The sequence below is a fragment of the Salminus brasiliensis genome, chromosome 7 (genome assembly GCF_030463535.1).
Source record: "Salminus brasiliensis chromosome 7, fSalBra1.hap2, whole genome shotgun sequence".
Taxonomy (NCBI): domain Eukaryota; kingdom Metazoa; phylum Chordata; class Actinopteri; order Characiformes; family Bryconidae; genus Salminus; species Salminus brasiliensis.
The window spans coordinates 24747087-24766586 of NC_132884.1; the positions used below are offsets into that span (position 1 = coordinate 24747087).

At 38.4% G+C, this 19500-nt stretch overlaps 1 protein-coding gene across 1 annotated transcript in view; it reads left to right on the forward strand.

Moving 5' to 3' along the window:
• Positions 1–1670: 1670 nt before the first annotated feature.
• The window catches only part of ghrhrb (growth hormone releasing hormone receptor b), a 52361-nt gene continuing 34531 nt past the window's right edge, over positions 1671–19500 (forward strand). The window contains exons 1-2 of the mRNA XM_072684301.1: positions 1671–2029; positions 11593–11701. Of these exons, the coding sequence (XP_072540402.1) occupies positions 1952–2029; positions 11593–11701 (187 nt within the window). The 5' untranslated portion in view covers positions 1671–1951. The remainder of the gene's footprint in view (positions 2030–11592; positions 11702–19500) is intronic.

Consider the following 19500-nt stretch of genomic DNA (forward strand, 5'->3'; position numbering starts at 1 on the left):
GTCATGTTACAGTCATACTCTCTGCATCCTGTTCATCCAAGTGACAGCCCTTGAGTGACAGTGTTGGTATGGTAGATGTGTTCCTCTCTCCGCTCTGTTAGATTAGCCAGATTGCTGGAAATGTGTGGCAGTGATGACACTAATCATTTATGTTAGGGTGTAATAGTAGAATGTGTAATCTGTCCACCAAAACAAAATGATAATATATACGATTGTGCACAAGTGTTTTTAAAAAGGGTCAAATCACTGGAAGCAAGAATGTGTGTATGTGTGTGCTGTTTCTAATAATTCTGGTAGGATGTCATGATATTTCAGTCCATACTGTGTGAGAGGTGAAGGGGATGGAGGTGGTGCAACAAATCAATGGCTCCCTGCTGAGGCGTAACAAGGGTCTTAGGGGCTCCAGAGGAAAAAGGAGCTCCCATTGGGGCAGTGTTGGCTGAGGGGGGACCTAGAGATACTTTTTGCCACAGCTGGTACCTAGGTGAATGCATTTACCATCAGAATGTGACTGCACATGTTTGCTTTTCTTTGGAGGTGTGCAATGAAGAAACACTTGCTGTGAAAAAGACTAAAGTTTGCCAGAGACCATCTAGACAATAACCAGGACTTCTCTTTGATACAATTTTCTTGGACAGATGAATCCAAAGTTGACTTTTTTGGACACAGTAACAGAGGAAATATTTAGTACAAACTAAACACAGCATTTAAGCACAAGAACCTCATACCATCTGAGAAGTGCGGGGGTGGAAATGTCATTATTTGTGGCAGCAGGGCCAGACAAGGAATGCCTCCATGATCACATAGTCCACTATGAATTCCTTATTGTATCAGGGGATGCTTAAGAAAAATGTGAGACCATCTGTCCAGAAATTTGAGCAGAAACGGTGGCCCCTGACAGCACCCTGACAGTGATCCAAAACAGTACAGTAAATCCACCAAATTAAAATGAAGAAATTGAAAGTTCTAGAAAGACAAAGTCTAAGATGTTACAGGTCATTTTCATGCAAGAAACACCACATACATCACACAGCTGAAAGAATTGTGCATGGAGGAGAGGGACAAATGCTGTCAGAGACTAATTGAGGTTATTTCAGCCACAGGGGGGGGGGGGGGGGATACCAGCTATTATGGCATAAGGTGCCAAGAAAATCACACTTCTATTAAATACATTTTACAAATTAATTAATTAAGACATTTCATCAATTTATATTACTCCATCTCTCAATATAGGTAAAAGTAAGACCCAATGTCCATATGTTTAATATGTTTAGATAGATAGATAGATAGATAGATACCAATTAGATAAAAATAGATAAAAAGTAATTAAGTAACAATTGCATAAGTAAATGGAGTGAGTAATTAACACACGCACACACATACACACACACTCCCCAGGACCCCAGAAGCACAGTGAAAGGGACCTATAGGCATCTGCCATTTTCCTCCACTACATCCCAGGTGCCTGCGTTGGTCCACTCGCAGCCTGTGCCATTACGCGCAGGATAAGCTCGATGGAGCGCAGTCTTAACACGTGTCTCAGATTGTAACAACGCTTCGGAGCACATGCCTACCTGCACACACTTACTCACACTCCACTTTCACTGCATTAGACTTTAAAATCGGACATTTTCCGTCCCATCAGAACCAGTGCGTAAAGGGGAGGGGCTACAGCTTTTTGAGCGCGGTTTGCTTCAACGGAGCGTCCCCATCCAAAGCTGAGAGGAAGAGGAGGCGGCTACTGTACGGTGTCAAGTGGACCCAAGGAAAGCAAGAGTCGTCGCTTAATATTTAACAATTAAACCATGACCTTCGTGTTTTCGAGCAAAGGCGCCATTATGTAGTGGCCTGAACTGACCGGATTTGGGACAAAGCCCACCGCTCAGACAGGCGCTGCTCGTTTGCTGGGCTGAAATCTGAACTCTGGCGAGCGAACGCTGAAATATTGAAGATGCTACTTTCCAGACGGTGTTTAACTTTCCGAGCCGCGCTGCTCACACTGTGGCTTCACCACAGCACCTGGCGCACGGTGAGTAACCCGCAGCGAAGTTTGGGTGCATGCGTGATGACTGCGTGTGTCCAAAATGTCCAAAATGGCATTGGAGACATATTTCAGTTCTGCTGTTAGAAACAAGGTCAAAGCTGCGGCGCTGAGGGGTGGTCTATACAGGAGCTGTTCTCACACAGCCGAGACAGTGTAGACACTTCATCTAACTATTATCTGTACTGGCATTCCTTGCTTGGAAGTTCCCCATTTTGCACAGCGTACGCACAGCAGTGTCTCCAGTGTTCATGTGTGCACTGTGTAAATTCCACGCAGTGCGCTAATAAGATACTGCTGTGTAGCTTCTAAGCAGAAACTTCAGATGTCAGTGGAGAGAAACTAGCTTTCCTGAGCAGCTCTGCTCTGTATTCCTTGGGATACAGGCGATAGTGTTGGCTTCCCTTACGCGGCCACTGCTGTACACAGTGTTTACTTATCATTTATCATCAGTGTTTACCTTTTTCTGAAGGTGGCTCCAAGGCTGTAGTGTTGTTGGACCTTCTCCAGCACACAGTTCACCTCAGGAAGGGCTTGTTTATTAGTGCTGTGGATGGATCAGGTGTGTTTGGAGCAGGAGAAACTCTTAACAGTGCAGGCCAGTGCAGGACTGAGAATCACTAATTAAGAGTTAAGTATTAGAGCTTGGACGTGCTGATCCCTATCTTTTGAAATACTCTTTTATCTTTTCTCAAGTGAAAGAGTAGCTCAGTCAGGGGTGTCATTATCTGTACTTTGCGGCATCGTCTGGGGAATAGTCTAAGTAAGTAAGCTGCAGGAACACCAGCAAAGTGATGAGTGCAGTTGAGCAGGTGTTTGGCTGTTTTTTCAATCTACCTTTTACAAGACTAAATATCGAGAAAGTCTAGTATTAAGATTAGGGCAGCTGTGATATGTGAGTCATAGATCAATGCCAATATCCATTATACTGTATGTCTATACATATCAAATATGTACACATGTATAAACAGGGGGCATATGGACTATTAGAAATGACAAGAAACAACAACATAACAAGTGCAGTAATCATCTAAACATGCCAGGCTGGCTTTCTTGACAGCATCTTAGCACAAAGGTGATTCCTAGATGGCAAAGAGAGGATCACACTGAACTCTCTCTTTCTCTCTCTCTCTCTGCCTCTCTCTGCCTCCCAGTTAAGAAAACCTTAACACTAAAATGCTTTGGCAAAACTTGACTAAAGGAAATATCTTGTGTGAAATATCAGTCCAATCTTAACATCTTTGCAATGGTAACATTTAGGAAACAATTATGTGACGATAAGAATATGATTCCAATTACTAGTTTCATTGGTTTCTGTGAAGATATCAAGATCGAATGCTGTTTGACTGTGGGTTAGTGCAGAGTGAAATCTGATTGGTTCTGCTGTTGTGCAAGACTACCCAAAGGTCTCATGAATGATAAAACCCTGCCTCATGTTTATCACTATGCAGTTACAGCCGTATTATTCATAATCAGTTGCTGTTTCTGAGCTTGTTTTTAAAACAAACAATTACAAACTGGAAAGGAAGACAGGGGTGGGCTGTCCTGAATAATTCAGATATTTGAGTATTGGTTCATTGTGTTGAGGTTGTCTTCTTATACACAAATACTTCTGTATCAATAATGTTGTGAATGGAAGCAACAATCCAGTCAGATCACAATCCAGTACAAGCACATCTGCCTCATCTTTGGTACATCCCTTGTTAGGGTGAATATGTGTAAAACTGTTTGTTGTTGTTACCATTTACATAATGTGGTAAAAAGAAAATAATCAAAATGCTAGAAATGATGAAACTGATGCTTTTATTTTTAAAGGTGGCATAGGTCAGCTCTACTAGGGTCAGTAATTCGGGAACACTTAACAACTGCATTTGAAAATACAGATTTAGACAAATTAGAGAGCTTGTAGACAACACTGCAGTACTGCAGAATTGCTTAAATGGCTCATTATGCAAAAATATTATTTTGTTATTATTGTTTTATTATTTGTTCCCCAATGTTTACAAGTTTGATTTTTCCTCTCTTGTTGATATTCAGTAATTAAATAGTTCAATTTTGCAATTCTTGAATAAAAAACATAACATGTCTCTAATTTCAAACCTATATTATACATTAAAAAAATAAGAGTAAAAATAGTTGATCCTGCTTTTGTTGGAGTCACTGTCTCTACTGTCCAGGAAAGCCTTGTTACTAGATTTTATAGCACTGCAGTGAGTGATTGCAGTGAGGTCAGGCTGTTGAATGATCACCACACCACTTCATCCCAACTTTGTTCACCTTAGGCTGAACAAAGATAAGGTGTAACTTTAAAAGTGACAAATAGTCCATCATTATACACTTGGTCTTCTAATGAGAGAAAGAGGAAGTCATAAAATAACAATGACTCACTCTAATCCTATTGAGTGGGACCCTCTTATGTGTTTTTAATGTGGGATATTTTTCCTGTGTTAACTTTGGACTGGTTTTATAGCATGCTTAATGTATTTAGCATCTGATATTGTCATCTCATTGAATGCAAAACATATCCGGCTGCAGGGACATTTTTATATGAGGAATGTTTAAAATAGATGGTGGTGGTGATATTTGCAGTGATCTTTTCAGGTGATTAACTTAGTGTTTTCTGATTTTAGAAGGCTGCTTTGACATTTGAACCATGGATGTTTACCTTTAATTCACTGTGGCTCATGGATTATCTTTAAAAGGTTAAAGCTGGGGCATGAGTCTTGTACTGAAGCATAGTATATGTATAATGTGCCATGTTGAGTTAGTCATGTAAACATGCTTTGTTTGTGCCACAAATATGGATTCAAATCTAGTCAAATGGTGATATGGCCTTGATCCTTCAGGGGTTGTCAAAAAGCTGTATCTCTGTTTTCATATAAATTGAGGATTGATAAACATTATTGGATGTTCTTCTCATTGGTTCTTCTAGTGTTTGAGAGTTGAGTATGACATTTTTTAAATGCATTGATTTTTGTTGTTTGCCATTTAATGGCATGGAGGACTGCTTGATTCTAGGATGAGTTGAGGATTGCATTGATTAATGAAATTAGAGGTACCCTGTTTAAAAGACCATACTGTTCATATGACCATTTCCAGTAAAGGGGAACACTGGTGATTTAACATTGACTGGAAAAAGCTGATTCTCTTTAATTGAATTAGCTCAACATCAAGTCCATAATAAGGCCATATTTTAAGGTAATTTTCCAAAACACACACTCTGTCCAGTCATGACCAATTACTTTGTCCAGCTAATGCATAGGACAAAAACTAGTAGTACAGATTTGTGTGGAAGATTTTGATCTACCATAAGTCAAGGGAAGAACAACAAATCAATGGTATAATTAAATGTGGTTGTTGCTTGGTGAGCCTTCTAATGACCTGGCTTTGCCTTTCCTGAATGGTGGTTCATTTCCTATCATTATAACTCCATGTTTTTCTGAGCATTGGCCTTGAGGCCACTAGACGTTATCTGACTGGCAGCAGGATCCTTATCTGCCTATTAGCTTTCTCCTTTGTCTCACTCCACAACATGTTTAACGTCAGTGGCCAAAGGATTGGGCCATTGATTCTGTGGGCGAGAGCAAATGAGGACTAAAGCCACACGTTTGTATTCTGTGTGAGATTGCGTAGGCATGATGTTCCATGCTAAGCCACATAGGCATTGAACATCTTAGGAATCTTTGTTAATTCATTGAATACATTTTGAGTGATCTTACTTAAAAATGAAAGTGTCTTAAACATGAATTGCATGTGGCACTTAGAAGGCCTATTTCCATAATCTCCTTTGTGACGTCAGCCTGCGCAATACCGACTTCTCAAATGTGTGCAATATGCAAATGAGCCTGTATCTGATCACTGTGTAAGCATGCCGTGGAGAAAACACTGAACAGTGTTTTTCTCTGTGTGGCGTCTTTCTCAGTTTTGTAATCAAGAGTATCCTTTATAGTTATTGCACAGTAGAACAACGCAATATAGCCACACACAGTAGTGACTAGGGATAGGGAGCACACACACAGACCTGTGCGAAGCCATCTCAGTGCCTGAGAAGCAATTGTGGATTAGGTGCAGTGCTCAATCGCACCTCAGCAGTGGAAGTTGAGGGAGGAGAAAGACTGTTCCTTTACTGCCCCATCCCCATTTCCTGCTGGTCCTTCCGGTCTTGGAGATTGACCTGGCGACCTTTCGGCTTCTCTAACATTTACGCCATGGCATAAATACCCCCCCAGACAGACTTTTCTAGCCTTAGTCCTCAGTCATAAAGGGTTAACTGAAATGTTGCCAAGTAACCTGTTGCCAAAACATGTGTCATATGGCAATAAATCTTTAACTTGCCATTTATTATGTTATCATTTATTATTAGCTGCATAAAACCAACATCCCTAAATTAGTACTGAACATCTTCTCTGGGTGTGTGGAGGTATCAAGTCAATCACATAATCCAATAAACTTAAATCATTTTGGTATAAAAAAAAAAACTAATGTAGATTAATAATTAACCACATTGCCGTAAGGGTTTTCAGCATATTGGAAGGTACATTGTCGTAGTATATCAGTCATAGTCTAGCCAGATTATTGTCATATCGTTCAAAAACAAATCATAACCCCTAAATTGGAGATTTACTAAAGGAAGAAAAAAAAAAATTTTTGACGGACATCTATGTAACATATATAACATTTATAAAATGTATATTCGTTGGCCTATTCATCATGGAACTTAAACACATTGAACAACAGCCAGATTCACATTATATCAAAAGGTGACACATGACACAAATTAATATATAAAGTTTTAGCATCATAGCAACAATATTCCTGTCACCTTTACAGTATTAGGAATATTAGAATAAGTACTGTCCAATTCCCCATCTTAATATGTTTTTTTGTACCTGACTCAAAAATGTCAAATTGTTTAATTGTATATTTGTCCCCAACTACCTTCATTCATCATCAGTGTGTATTCATTGCCCTGAGGCTTCATTCTCTTGGCTGTATGATGTATATATATAAGTAGTGTGTTTGAGACCTGTCATTTTTTACAGGGCTATTTGTATTTAACAGGTGCAGTGATTGAAAGACCCTGAAACTTATTATTATATATAAATATATTTAATCCTTATATATTGGTGCAGCAGCTGTTCTATTCATTTTGTCTCATGTGATTTGACATCCAAACACAATCAACCAGCAGATTCTTTGAGGTTTTCAAACAAACAGGGCCAGACTAGAGCAAGGTGGTGGGCTGCTCATTTCAAAACGCAGAGCAGAATTATGACAGATTTTGTTTCTATTTACTGTGTTTGACACACAAACAAACCCCAGCAGCGGAGCTTGCCAAAATTCTACCACCCACCATCCTCCTTCATTTTTATGTCTTTTCATACCCCATACTCTTGCCTTCTCCTCTCTCTGTCATTCTACACCTGAATGAACACACACACACACACACACAAATAGATTTAGTTTTAGGCACATTTTATGATGAGTGCAGGAATCATCCACAGCTACAGCCTCTGCAGCCTCTGCCCTGTCAGCAGGGGCCAGAGGTCATTGCCACCTACAGAGTGACCATCTGCTCTAGAGTGGGGCACGGCAAGACGTTTACACTCTCTCTCTTTCACACCCACACACACACACACTCTCCACCATGCACACTGACACTTATTCATTTACACACTACAGACACCTACAGGTATCTCTACACACACAACGATAGCCTCTTCTCTCCGCTGTCTCTCTGTGTAGACCTGGTAACTCATGTTCCTTGGTGTCTTTCTCAAGCTTCTGATGAAGCATAAGATGAAGCCCCTTATGCTGCATGTCCTCTCAGTCTGCTTCTTCTTTGATGTCAATAGAACAAAGTTATTGCCAAAAGCAGGGCTAGGTGATATATCATAGAGCCATTAAAAATTAATTGGGAGCTACCAAACTATGCCGCCATTTAAGCCTTTGCTATCCATAGCTAGGAGTCCCACGGAGTGTAATTGGCCTTTTTCTCTCTGGGTGGGAAGACCCTCCATCTCCCCTCAATTCAGTGCTAGCCAGCTGGTCGAAAAGATGCAGTGGCTGACTCCTGTGACTCTGTGAAACAGATAGGGAAATATATAGCTTGTGGGTGGATATTGGAAAAGACTAAATTGTGGAAACAATAGTTTAAAAATGTGCTTTACTGTATTGATTTACTGTATTTGTATTTTTAGGGGAAGCTTAGAGCATGAGGTGGCACAGTAGCACAGCAGGTAATGTGTGTGTGTCTCTGTGATTAACTAGTGTCCTATCCAGTGGGTATTTCTGCCTTATGCCCAGTGATACTGACCAGCATGCACTGGATATCAGTTTGTGTCAGAAAGCTGTTGAATTTCAGTTGAAAACATGAAAGTCACACCAATATGGAGTTTTCATCAAGCTCCAACATTAGACAGATGTTGAATTTTGGTAACTAAACACCATGCTTCAAACCCATTTACACATCAGTGTCTAACAACATTAGAATTCCATTTTGTGTGAACGTTAACATTTCACATCAGTATGACGTTGGTATGTTGCACTTCAAAGATGATGGATTTTCGTTACTTAACATCATACCTCAAAGCCAACAAATTATCAGTGTCAGCTGTTGTCATTATTGACCGGGAGACTAGTTGTGACACTTGAGAGCTGTAGTTCAGACAAAAAAGAAACAATTTTATCTACCTTGTTAGGATAGTCTCAGAACATCTCTGGTATAGACAAAACTGTGTTTTCCATAAGCGAATGAAGCTGCAGACTCATTTTGTGTTGATGCTTTTGCTGCACACCTCGTTCTGATGTCGTTTGTCAACAAATAATACTATTGGTTTGCTTTGAACAGACACATAAATGCATGAGACCATTTGTTTTGTAAGGACCTAAATAAATGTATTCAGTTTGGCCTTAGTTACGTTTGTTGGTCTTTTAACATTTTGCATTAATATAAACTGGGCAGCTGTCCTAATGATGCATTTACTAGCCATGCATTTGGGTGGTCATTATAGTTTAATTTTATTTATTTATTTATTTATTTGTACATTTTTGCCATTTCTTTTGGCTGTGCAGCCAAAAACATGTTATAAATATGGACCTCCTGGACCTCAATAAACAGCATCTTTGTTACCGTCTCAAGCAGTGACTCCTCTGTTCTCCATATTTATATCTATTTAATCCAGTCTGCACTGTTCTTTACTGCTGCACTTAGCACTTTACTTTAAATATACAACTCTGCACATGTTAAGTTTACAGGTGTGTCTGTGTGTGTATGTCACTGTGTGTGTGTGTGTGTGTGTGTGTGTGTGTAGGTTGGGTGTGTTTGTTACTTCTGTAATGTCAGTTATTGTGCACTGTGAGCTACTGTAACCAAAAACAAATTCCTTGTATGTGTAAGCATACTTGGCCAATAAAGTCCAATTCTGATTCTGATCTTCTGAACAAAGCAAGGAGCAGGTAATGCACAAATGTCACAGAAAAAGAAAGTCAAGTGAATTTATTAAATTAACAACACTGTTTTACATATGTAGACCATGAAAAGATTAGAGTGTGTGCCATTAAGTAATTTTTATTTCAGGCTTTGAAAGTTACTCCTAGTCAAATGAAAATATATTACAACTCACTATATTGGTCACTTTACAACTGCAAAAAAATAAACCTGTCTAGAATGTTATATCATGTCAGTGTCAGTACTCTTACCCAAATTATATTGCTGTATATTCTCTTTGAAAAACTTGGTAAATGCAGTTGATTAAAGTGCTTAGATCAGATCAGGGAGTAAAAGCGCATTACTTTTTTTGTACTCTACATCCTTAGGAAAATTATTCAGTAATGAGTACATTATTGCAGTGAGGCACGGCCAGCTGATGAGTCAGTAAAGTTTAAGAGGTTAAACACGATAACGCACAGCTGAAATATGGTCGACACAGGCATGTTAGTGTTTGCTACTGTCTACATGTACACTAGAACAGCTGGTCTAAGAAGAGGAGTCTCTCTGCTAGTTCTCTATAATAATACCCTGCAGAAAATTTTAGAGCAGGAAACTTGGAACATGTTCCATTTTAACCCCAGGCTCAATCAGTTCATTACCATTCAGCCACCTCTGCCTATCTCCATTACTGCTCTCAGGGGGAGCGTGGGGGTCATCATATCTTTATGCAGCGAAGAGGTGAAACACAGGCTATGCACAATATCAATGCAACATTGCGCTTCTTTCTTATCTAACTAAAAGAGAGACAAGCATCCCACGCTTGTTATTCACTCTCTGTCCCTATGTCTCTCTCTCTCTTACTCTCTCTCTTGCTCTCTCTCATCTCTGCTTTTCTCCCTCTCCTTCTCTCTCTCTCTCTCTCACTCTTTGTTAAATACTTTTCATGGATTTCTTTGCAGAAGATTATCTGTTAGTGGAGTTAGTGTGTGTTTGTGTGAGGTAGAGATTGTGATGTGGGAGAAAGTGGGGATTATTTATTTGTTTTTGTTTCTTTGTTTGATGCGTATGTTTATTCTCAGTGTGGGCTAATACTCAATATGTGGGTCTATATTTGTAGTGAGCCAGGATCTGGAGCTCTATTTGTGAAGTAGGTTCTTAAGAGAGATAATGGGTTATCTGTTTCGAGCACCAACCACAACACTAGATGTGTAGTGCATCATCATGATGCCATGATTAATTGATTACATTTTATTATTAAATGAAACAAAAATCATAAATTGAGCACATTTATGTGGCTGTTAGCATGATAATGCATGTACTTTCCATCTCTTACAGTAACAAAAAGCATGTTGGACATTCATACAATGCACCTTTTATGTAGTATCTGGGGATGCTGGAGGAGTCTTATGTAAACCTCAGATATTTAGTTTGGTTTGCTCTTGATTGGTAAAGTGAGTGTGAAAGATGTTTGCTGAGGCCTTCAAAAAGAAGGTTCTAAATGCAGATAAGTCTGGGAAATATCTCAGAAGAACACTTCATAATCAGATGTTCCACTGTCCAGCAAATAATTTACAAGTGCAACAACTGCAAACATGGCCAGGGATGACTGTCCTAGCAAGTTCAGTCCTACAGCAGACCACGAGATGCGTAAAGAAGTCTCCAACAATCCTGAAATAGCTCTCTCCACAGATGAAGTCAAAGTGAAGCATCCACCATCAGAAAGAGACCAAACATGTTTTCATGGAAGGTGTTGTTTTGCTGTCAAAACAACATCAGAGCAAGACTAAAGTTTTTCTAGAGAACACCTAGACCAACACCAAGACATCTGGAACAATGTGCTTTGGACAAATGAATCCAAAGTTGAATTATTTGGACACAGTAACAGTGGGCATGTTTGGCGTAAACCAGACACAGCGTTTGAGCACTGGAAATGATTTCAACTGTGAAGGGGGGACCCTGAGCGAAAAGAACTAAAACGTATAAAGAAGCTATATCGTGTTTTGCTTTATTAATCTCAGAGTAAACTGTATAATGCTTTGCTAAAACTGAGAGATACACTGAATGTGGACCAGTTCGTTTCTCCAGTTTCTCACAATAAACCCTAAATCACCTTTGACAGGGGGAAGCAATTCATCCTGTATGTGCCCTGGTGGCTCAACATATGAAGGCCCAAGAGCAGTGCCATTACACGCGCCAAAAAGAGAGGAGCAACCACACCACGGCTGCCGGTAAGTTACCTGTACATTTTTTTACTACTTACACTCTTTGTTATCTGTTTAAAATTCTGTTAAACCTAACTTATCATAAGCCAATCACCCACTTATGTTTCAGTTAAACGTCATACCCATGTGCACTGCCGTAATTGATACAGGTTGATTTATACGTTTATATTGAGATTACATGTTATTATTCATATATTCTGTATTGTCTTGTTTGTTCTCTGCTGTATTTACATATTCCTACACCTTTTAGACCGTGTCGGAAATTTGTACAAAAATGAAAGATACCAGTGACGTACCAATATACATGTTTTCAAGTTTGGTATGAATCTTGTTTACAAGGCCAAGATTCAATGCAGTCATCAAGAACAAGATTCTACAGGACTCTGACAATGAGTTTGCTCATTTAGATTTTAGAAAAAAGAAGTTGTGCTTGGGTGCACATCATTGCTGCCATGCAGAAAACCTTATTCTCTTTTTTTGTTGTTTCTCACTTTTGGGCATAATTTGTTCTTTACATTATTTTTAATGAATAGACCAATATAAATGCCCTAAAATAACTCCTGTAAAGTTGACATTTTTTAGATACAAGGTTTTTGCATGACTGCGACAGCATACCTGTATAGCATTACCCCATCCACCCCTCCTTCTTAGCTTACTCTGATCAAATGTATACAAACCTTGATCTTGTCAAATATTGATCACTGGCAGTCAGGTCTACAAAAGCCAAGGGTGTCAAAAGAGATTGAGGGTGTAATGAAATTTACATTTGTGTGCTCTATGTTCAAACATTTGTCTTTTCAGTACCGTGTTAAAACCTTTCACCCTTAATGTAAATGATTCTGTTTTTTGTTTTTTTTACTTCAATCTTTAAGAGTGTAGTAAATGTTACAGTATATTAATAAACAAAGGTTTTAGATCTGAAGTATCTTGGTAATTAGCTCCAACTTTAGTGGTTTCTAAATATTGCCCTTCTTAGTGTAGGCCAAGTCAGCCAAAGGCAATTATAGGATGCAATCAAGTGTAAAGGTTTAGGGGATTAAAGGCAGTTACTCAAACCGGAGGTGTTCAATCATGCCTGATGATGAGGGAGCGGAGGGCCACCTGAGAGGATCAATATAACCCAGTTCTTCCGTTGCATTACTTCAGTAATCAAACCATAATGACTTGTTCCTTTCAGTGTGTGATGCTGCACACCAAAGTTCTTAGGTGAATTCTTCTTATACGTTTGCTTTTAAAGTGGTTTTAACTTTCTAGCGCATTGCACTGCTCTGTACATGTAGGTCTGTTCACATTTAATGATTCTTGTCATGGTTAAAACAAGAATATGACTAGGCTAGTTTATGTAGTTAGCAGGGCAAACATGCACATAGCACAGGATGTTTTTTTTTATCTAACTAAGACTTAAATTACCTAAATTTAGTTGACAAAGGTTCAAGGACCTAAGTAGCCTATATTCACTGTGTTTATATCTGGTCGTTGCTGAGCCACTGTGGCATATATCGAGTTCAATGAGGACTATTTTCAAGCAAATCTTGCTGAAGAGTTTAATTGAAGCTTTGCTAGCTTTGGCTTTTTTGTTAGGAACACATCAACTTCGCTAAACATGCAGATGGCAAGTCCTGTTTGTCTTTGAGCTAGGTCTAAAGCTAAAGTCCTAGGGCCCATGCATGCAAAGAGCTCATAGGTTGGCTGGGGAGGAATGGAAAAGTCCTTTGGTATCGTTGGTTGCATAATTAATTGACACGCACAAGTGCTTGTTCAGCCTCAAACTTCAATTAAACAAGATCACTGGTGAAACACTGTGATTGTTTGGTTCCTTGGTCCAATTAAATGTCTCTTTCCAAGCTGTGTAATGACATCAACGGACATGTTTTGAATTTAAAGCCAACAATAGTAAAAATAAAATACAAATCCAGTCATGACAGTAGAAACACATGGTCCATAAACACATGGCTTATAAAATTGTTATGCTTTCTGTGGCAGTAAACCTGAAGTTTTTTATTTAAAAGTCTTTACAACAAACTACTTTTTTCATCTCTTCATGTCATAGAAAGGTTCTTGGAAAAAAAAGACATTTATAATGAATGTGACATTGCAACTCTATGCTGAATAAAATAGCGTAGCTTTGCTCAGACGTTGTCTACATAAACATTACATGATCATTTTTGAGTGACACATTGAACACATTTTATACGGATCTAGGAAACTGTCCCAGTTTCCGTAAAGTCTATGTAGTATTAGGATCATCTTAAAGGGTAGAGAGAGTGTTAAATGTGATTCTCGCTCTAGCATTGTGCAATGATCTTTGTGCTAAGAGGCTTTTGGGAAACCTAGTATTGAATGTCAGTAAAGACATTTGTTTGTTATTTGTTGTGAAACGACTGAGATGTGAAATGCTTTTCTCTCTGTGGGGTGGGTTCAGGCTTACTGCACAAACTGTAACACTCCAGTATTAAATCAGGAGCAGAACCCCCCCCCCCCCCCCCCCTTAATGTGTTAATTGTGCTTAATGTGCTGTAGCCCATTGGTATATTTCTATGATATATATATATATATATATATATATATATATATGTTCTTCATTCTAAGTTACATTATCTTATCCAGATGTTTACCATAACAGTGTGGAACACTGTTTTAATGCCGCCGTTACTTCTTACAGTAATAATTCCTGCAATCTCAATACAGATTAAGAAGCTGTATAAAAAAAGAACATTTAAACTGTGTGGTAAAATCTGTTGGCCTGACATGTTTTTGCCTGTTCATGCAAAGTAGTAGTAGTAGATAGTAGCAAAATAGTAGATTTCCTTATCTTAGTGGCTCAAATGTAGTTGCCATTTCACAGCCTCAGCAGAAGCAACACGAATGTATAAAACTTAACGCCAACCATGCCAAAGCCTTCTCTTTATCAGCAATGCTTTAATCCCACCATTCAGAGGAGTATACAAATACAAATGCAGACTATTATTTATAATTAAAATGAACACACCTACCGTGTTAAACATTAAGTGCTGTAAAGTTGCTTACATTTCTTCCTTCTGGGCACTTCCAGGCATCTTTCCTCTAGATATTGTTCATTAAACTCATCTTCTTAATTTTATGTCAGAAATTAAAGCTAATTGCTCAACCAACTTGTAAAATAGTTCAAACTTTTGTTAAGCTGGATTTATTAGGAGTTATTTGGTAATTGAGCAATTTCATTCCAATAATTGACAGATTATTCAGCTAACAAAATAGTTGTTTTTTGCAGACGTACAGTATACAGTTCTTACACTGGGTAGTTTAGATGCCATGAGATATAAATTTTGCTTCAGTTTATAGTAGGTGTGTCTGGACCTTTTTTCCAGCTTGTGACATCACCTATCAGTGCACTCCAACTATATTGACAAAGTGATAATGCAATTATTGTGACAAGGCAAGGTTGGATTCATTGAGAAAGTACAAGAAGAAGCCAGTGAAATTCAGTTAGCATCTAACCAACATTGTAAATTGGCAAACATATAATAAATACTAAATACATACTAAATAAAGTGGGATTGATGTGTAAATTAAGCAGATTGAGTGTATTATGTGCAGTTATGAAAGGTTCAGGTATGTAAGGAATGGTGTAAAAGGGCTACATTAAATAGAGAAATAATGAAATGTGTGTCAGTAGCTCACTGAACACACAAAAGATGAATGAGCTCATTGTGAATTTCAAGTGGGCCAAGAGAGACTGTGCACACATCCCAATCTTCATCAATAAAGCTGAGGTGGACTGTATGTCCAGTTTCAACTTTCCTAAGCATCTAGACATCTCTGAGGACCCCACCTAGACCCTTAACACCTCCATTCTGGTCAAGAAGGCACAGAAACGCCTCTACTTCCTAAGGAGGCTGAGAAAAGCTCACCTACCTACAATCAATATTACTATACCTTTGAGAGCTTGCTTATAACCGGAGTCTCTGTTTTGTTCAACAATTCCACAGTCTCTGGTCCTCCAGCGGGTGGTGAAACACTGCCTAAAGCATCACGGGTGCCCAACTCCCCTCCACTGAGAAGCAACAGAAAAGCTGTCTGGGGAGAATAAATAACATCATCAAAGACAGTTCCTTCCCAAATTACGGACTAAATTAACTCCTGCCATCAGGGAAGCATTTCAGGAATCACTGCTGCTGCTCCAGCAGGCTGTGAAATAGATTCTTTTACTCTGCTGTCAACTTCATCGCAACAGCTTTTAATAGCACCCCCCCCCCCACCTCCATTATACTGTTAAAATATATATGGGAATGCACTTATTTTAATGTTTACCAAAACATATATCATAATTTATGAATATTATGGGTCTCCATGGATTGCATCAGTGAGCCTTAGGTGCCCATGGCCCAGTTGCTGGTTCACCAGTTGTCCTTTCTTAGACCACTTTTGGTAGGCACTGACCACTGAATACTAGCAAAGCCCACAAGACCTGCCTGCCTGCTGTTTTGCAGACGCTCTGACTTAGTCATCTTACAGTTAGGCCTATGTTGAAGTGGCTCGGCTCCTTATTCCTGTCCATTTTTCCTGCTTTTAACACATCATCATCTTTAAGAACTGACTGTTCACATACTGCCTTATATATTCCATCCATACAGATACCACTGTAAAGGAAGATAATCAATGTTTTTCACTTTACCTGCCAGTGGTACCAATGTTATGGCTGGTTGGAGTATCATGTGTACTCTACACAGTCTTATGTTGGAAAGTTAGCTGGCTCATAAATCGATTACTACTTTTATAGGCATATTTTAGTGTAACTTCATTCTCAAAGAGATGTAAATAGTAAACATCTTGAATGCTGGCCCATTCTACAGGCCAGCCAGCTGATCCTCATGAATATTCAGCCTTGCTTAATATATTTATGCACTTTAATTAAATATTCACAGTCTGACTGAGCCCTGAGCCTGTTTACAGGAATGAGCGAATTCTTCTCAGCTCAGTGGCTCAGCTCTGAGTAAAAGAATTACGATAATGTCTGGATGAAGATATGATCAGCTCTTTTTCACACTTGAAGTTTTCATTAAAGTAAACACGAGCTGTTTATAAATGTTTTTACTAATTCAGGAGGACCAAAGTGTAGCTTCTTACTGGAATTGTGAACCAGCACTGTAAAATTTAGGCACTATAAAATGATATTGTTTTTTGTGAGAGTTATTTGATTTGAGATTACACTCTTACAGCATCCCTGACCAGGACAAGCAGATAAGATGAAATGATTACACTGTTAACAAACAATTATTATGTACATAAAGCAAACAAAGCCCTCTCCCTTGCTCACTGAATGTTGATTTCTGCATATTTGTGTGATCTTTGTGTGTAAGGCGGCAAACACACTCCAAACCTACTTGTTATTTGTATATTTTTACGCATTTTAAGCGATTAAAATGCTTCATTTTAGGTTTATTAGCAAAATTAGCAAAGCTTAATTGTCTGCGATACAAAATCAAACAATAGCAATTTAAATTTCTCAACACAATTAATATAAGGGGCTTCTTCACATTTCTTCACACAATTCAGCACAAAATACTACATTTAATGAGTACTGCAGCCTCACTATTATTTAACCCCTTAAAGACAAGCATCTTTAGTACTTAGTAGAGCACCCTCTTGCTGTTGTGCTGCAAAAGTGATGCATAGCCAGACAACAGCTTGTTTCACCGCTCCTCAGAAATCTGAACTTTTCCTAAGCTTCCCAATGTGGTTCAAGTCAAGTGTCTGTGGTGACCCCTCCAGAATCGTATAGGACTACTTTTGGACTATAGGACTTTGAGGTATGCTTGAGATCATTATCCTGTTAGAAGGTGCAGTGATGCCCAGTCTTCAGCTTCTTCATAGAAGACAGATTGTTCTTTTCGGCATATGTTTTATTCTTCCTCCTCCAGGCAAACTGCTGATCCATAGGCCCAAAAGGTTTTGTTGATGTTTGGATCAGAAGTAAATAGTTGAAATAGTTTTAATACCAGTTATTTGTATTTTATGTTTGATGTCTGGCTCCTTCATCCATTTAAGCTTTGGGAGGTAAACTGCTAACTTAGAGAAAAAAAATCAATCACTATAGTAAATGTTAAAAAAAAAAAAGTAAAAAAAAAAAACATAATGAAATTATGACATCACCCACATGACAGTAAAGCCAAATGTATGCGAGCACTTAACCTGGCCAACTGGGAATACTGATATATGCCATGTGCCATGTGTACATAATAAGGCATGTGATGCTCGAGTGCTCTCAAACTATTACAGCATATGATAAGGGTATATACGCTTTTAGGTTGAGTGTTTTTAAGATGCATTTTGACATGTTACAGGGATGCTAGAGCAGACAGGCCATTGCAGAGCATGTGCTAGGTGCAGGTTGGTTCAGGTGGAAGTGCTGCCCTTGGTTGCTTTAATGGAAACCCACGCTGCTCTGATCCCTGCTCCACATAGACTTTAATTAACATTGAGCTTATGGAGGAGTGAAGGGCAGACACCGTATCTTTATGTGATTTATTACACACCAGCTCAGGCATGACATTGAAAGAAGGAGGGAAAACAGGAGGAGGTGGAAAACAGAAGGACACACTGAAAATGTAGCATATGTGTGTTTCTTTAGTTAGATATCATCATTTTTCCTATGGCCATTGTTCTTTAAATTGTGTCAGAATTTCATGATGAATTTATACAAGTATTGCAAATGGTGCAAATCAAATATTTTTACATTGATATCCATTGAAAGTTAACATATTTTTGCTTTTGTAAAAAAAAAAAGTTGCCATTTGGGAGATGCAAGATTTTTGTGTGACAGTGTTTGTAAATCTCAAACCTCCTTGTGATTTGATGGCAATTCTTTAGGAAAGGATTCAGTTCTTTAGGAAGCAAATAATGGTACTTTAAGCAATAATATATGAGAGGGAGTGCTATATTGGCACTGGTTGACAGTAGTATAATAGCATAATAATTTCTCAATCAGGGTTACAAGCATGAGCTAAAACATTAGGCAATGTTACAGTAAATCTCCAGCATTTAGCTTTTGTTTGTTTTAAGTTTTTATGTGTAATTACTGCTCTAACGAATGAAATATAGTAAATGCATTTATGTTATCTGTTGGCTAATATGTTTATATAGTTCATTTGGTAATCTTTTACTAATGTAATTATAACATTGCTGCTTTTATATGGCTGATGTTTTTGTCTTGTAAAAAACATGCAGTAAGACTCCAAGATCTTCGGTCAGAGCCCCATTATTATGCAATATTGAGACTCCTAGAATGTCTCCCAGCCCATCGCATTGCAGGGTTGGAACTAACTGGAACTCAAAACTGAATATAAAAATGTGAGGGTTTTCTTTCTTTTTATTATACTTTCTTGAGCTACTTGTAAAATTCTGTCTTTGCTGCATGAATATGCCCAGTCTAGGAGCAGCATATTATCATCAGCTGCTCTGCCCGGGGCAAGGGGCCGGGTGACCAAGTGCTTTGCCCAAGGGCACAACTAGGAATAACCAACCAGCCCTGGGATTTTACCCAGTGACCTTGCGGTGCAGGCCAACTGTTTACACAGCAGTAAAATAAGTAGGAAAATTGATAATAAAACCAATTTCAAACCATTTAATAACATTTACACATTTACTACACAAATGTCAACATATTTTTTATTTTTATTTTGGTCAAAAAATGAGAACATCAGTTTCTTTGACATTTAAAAACACAACATTTGACCAATATTGAGACTAAAAACATGAAATAATAAAAATATATATATAAATGCTTGTTCTGGTGAGAAAAACATTAGGAATCCCTCACATTTATT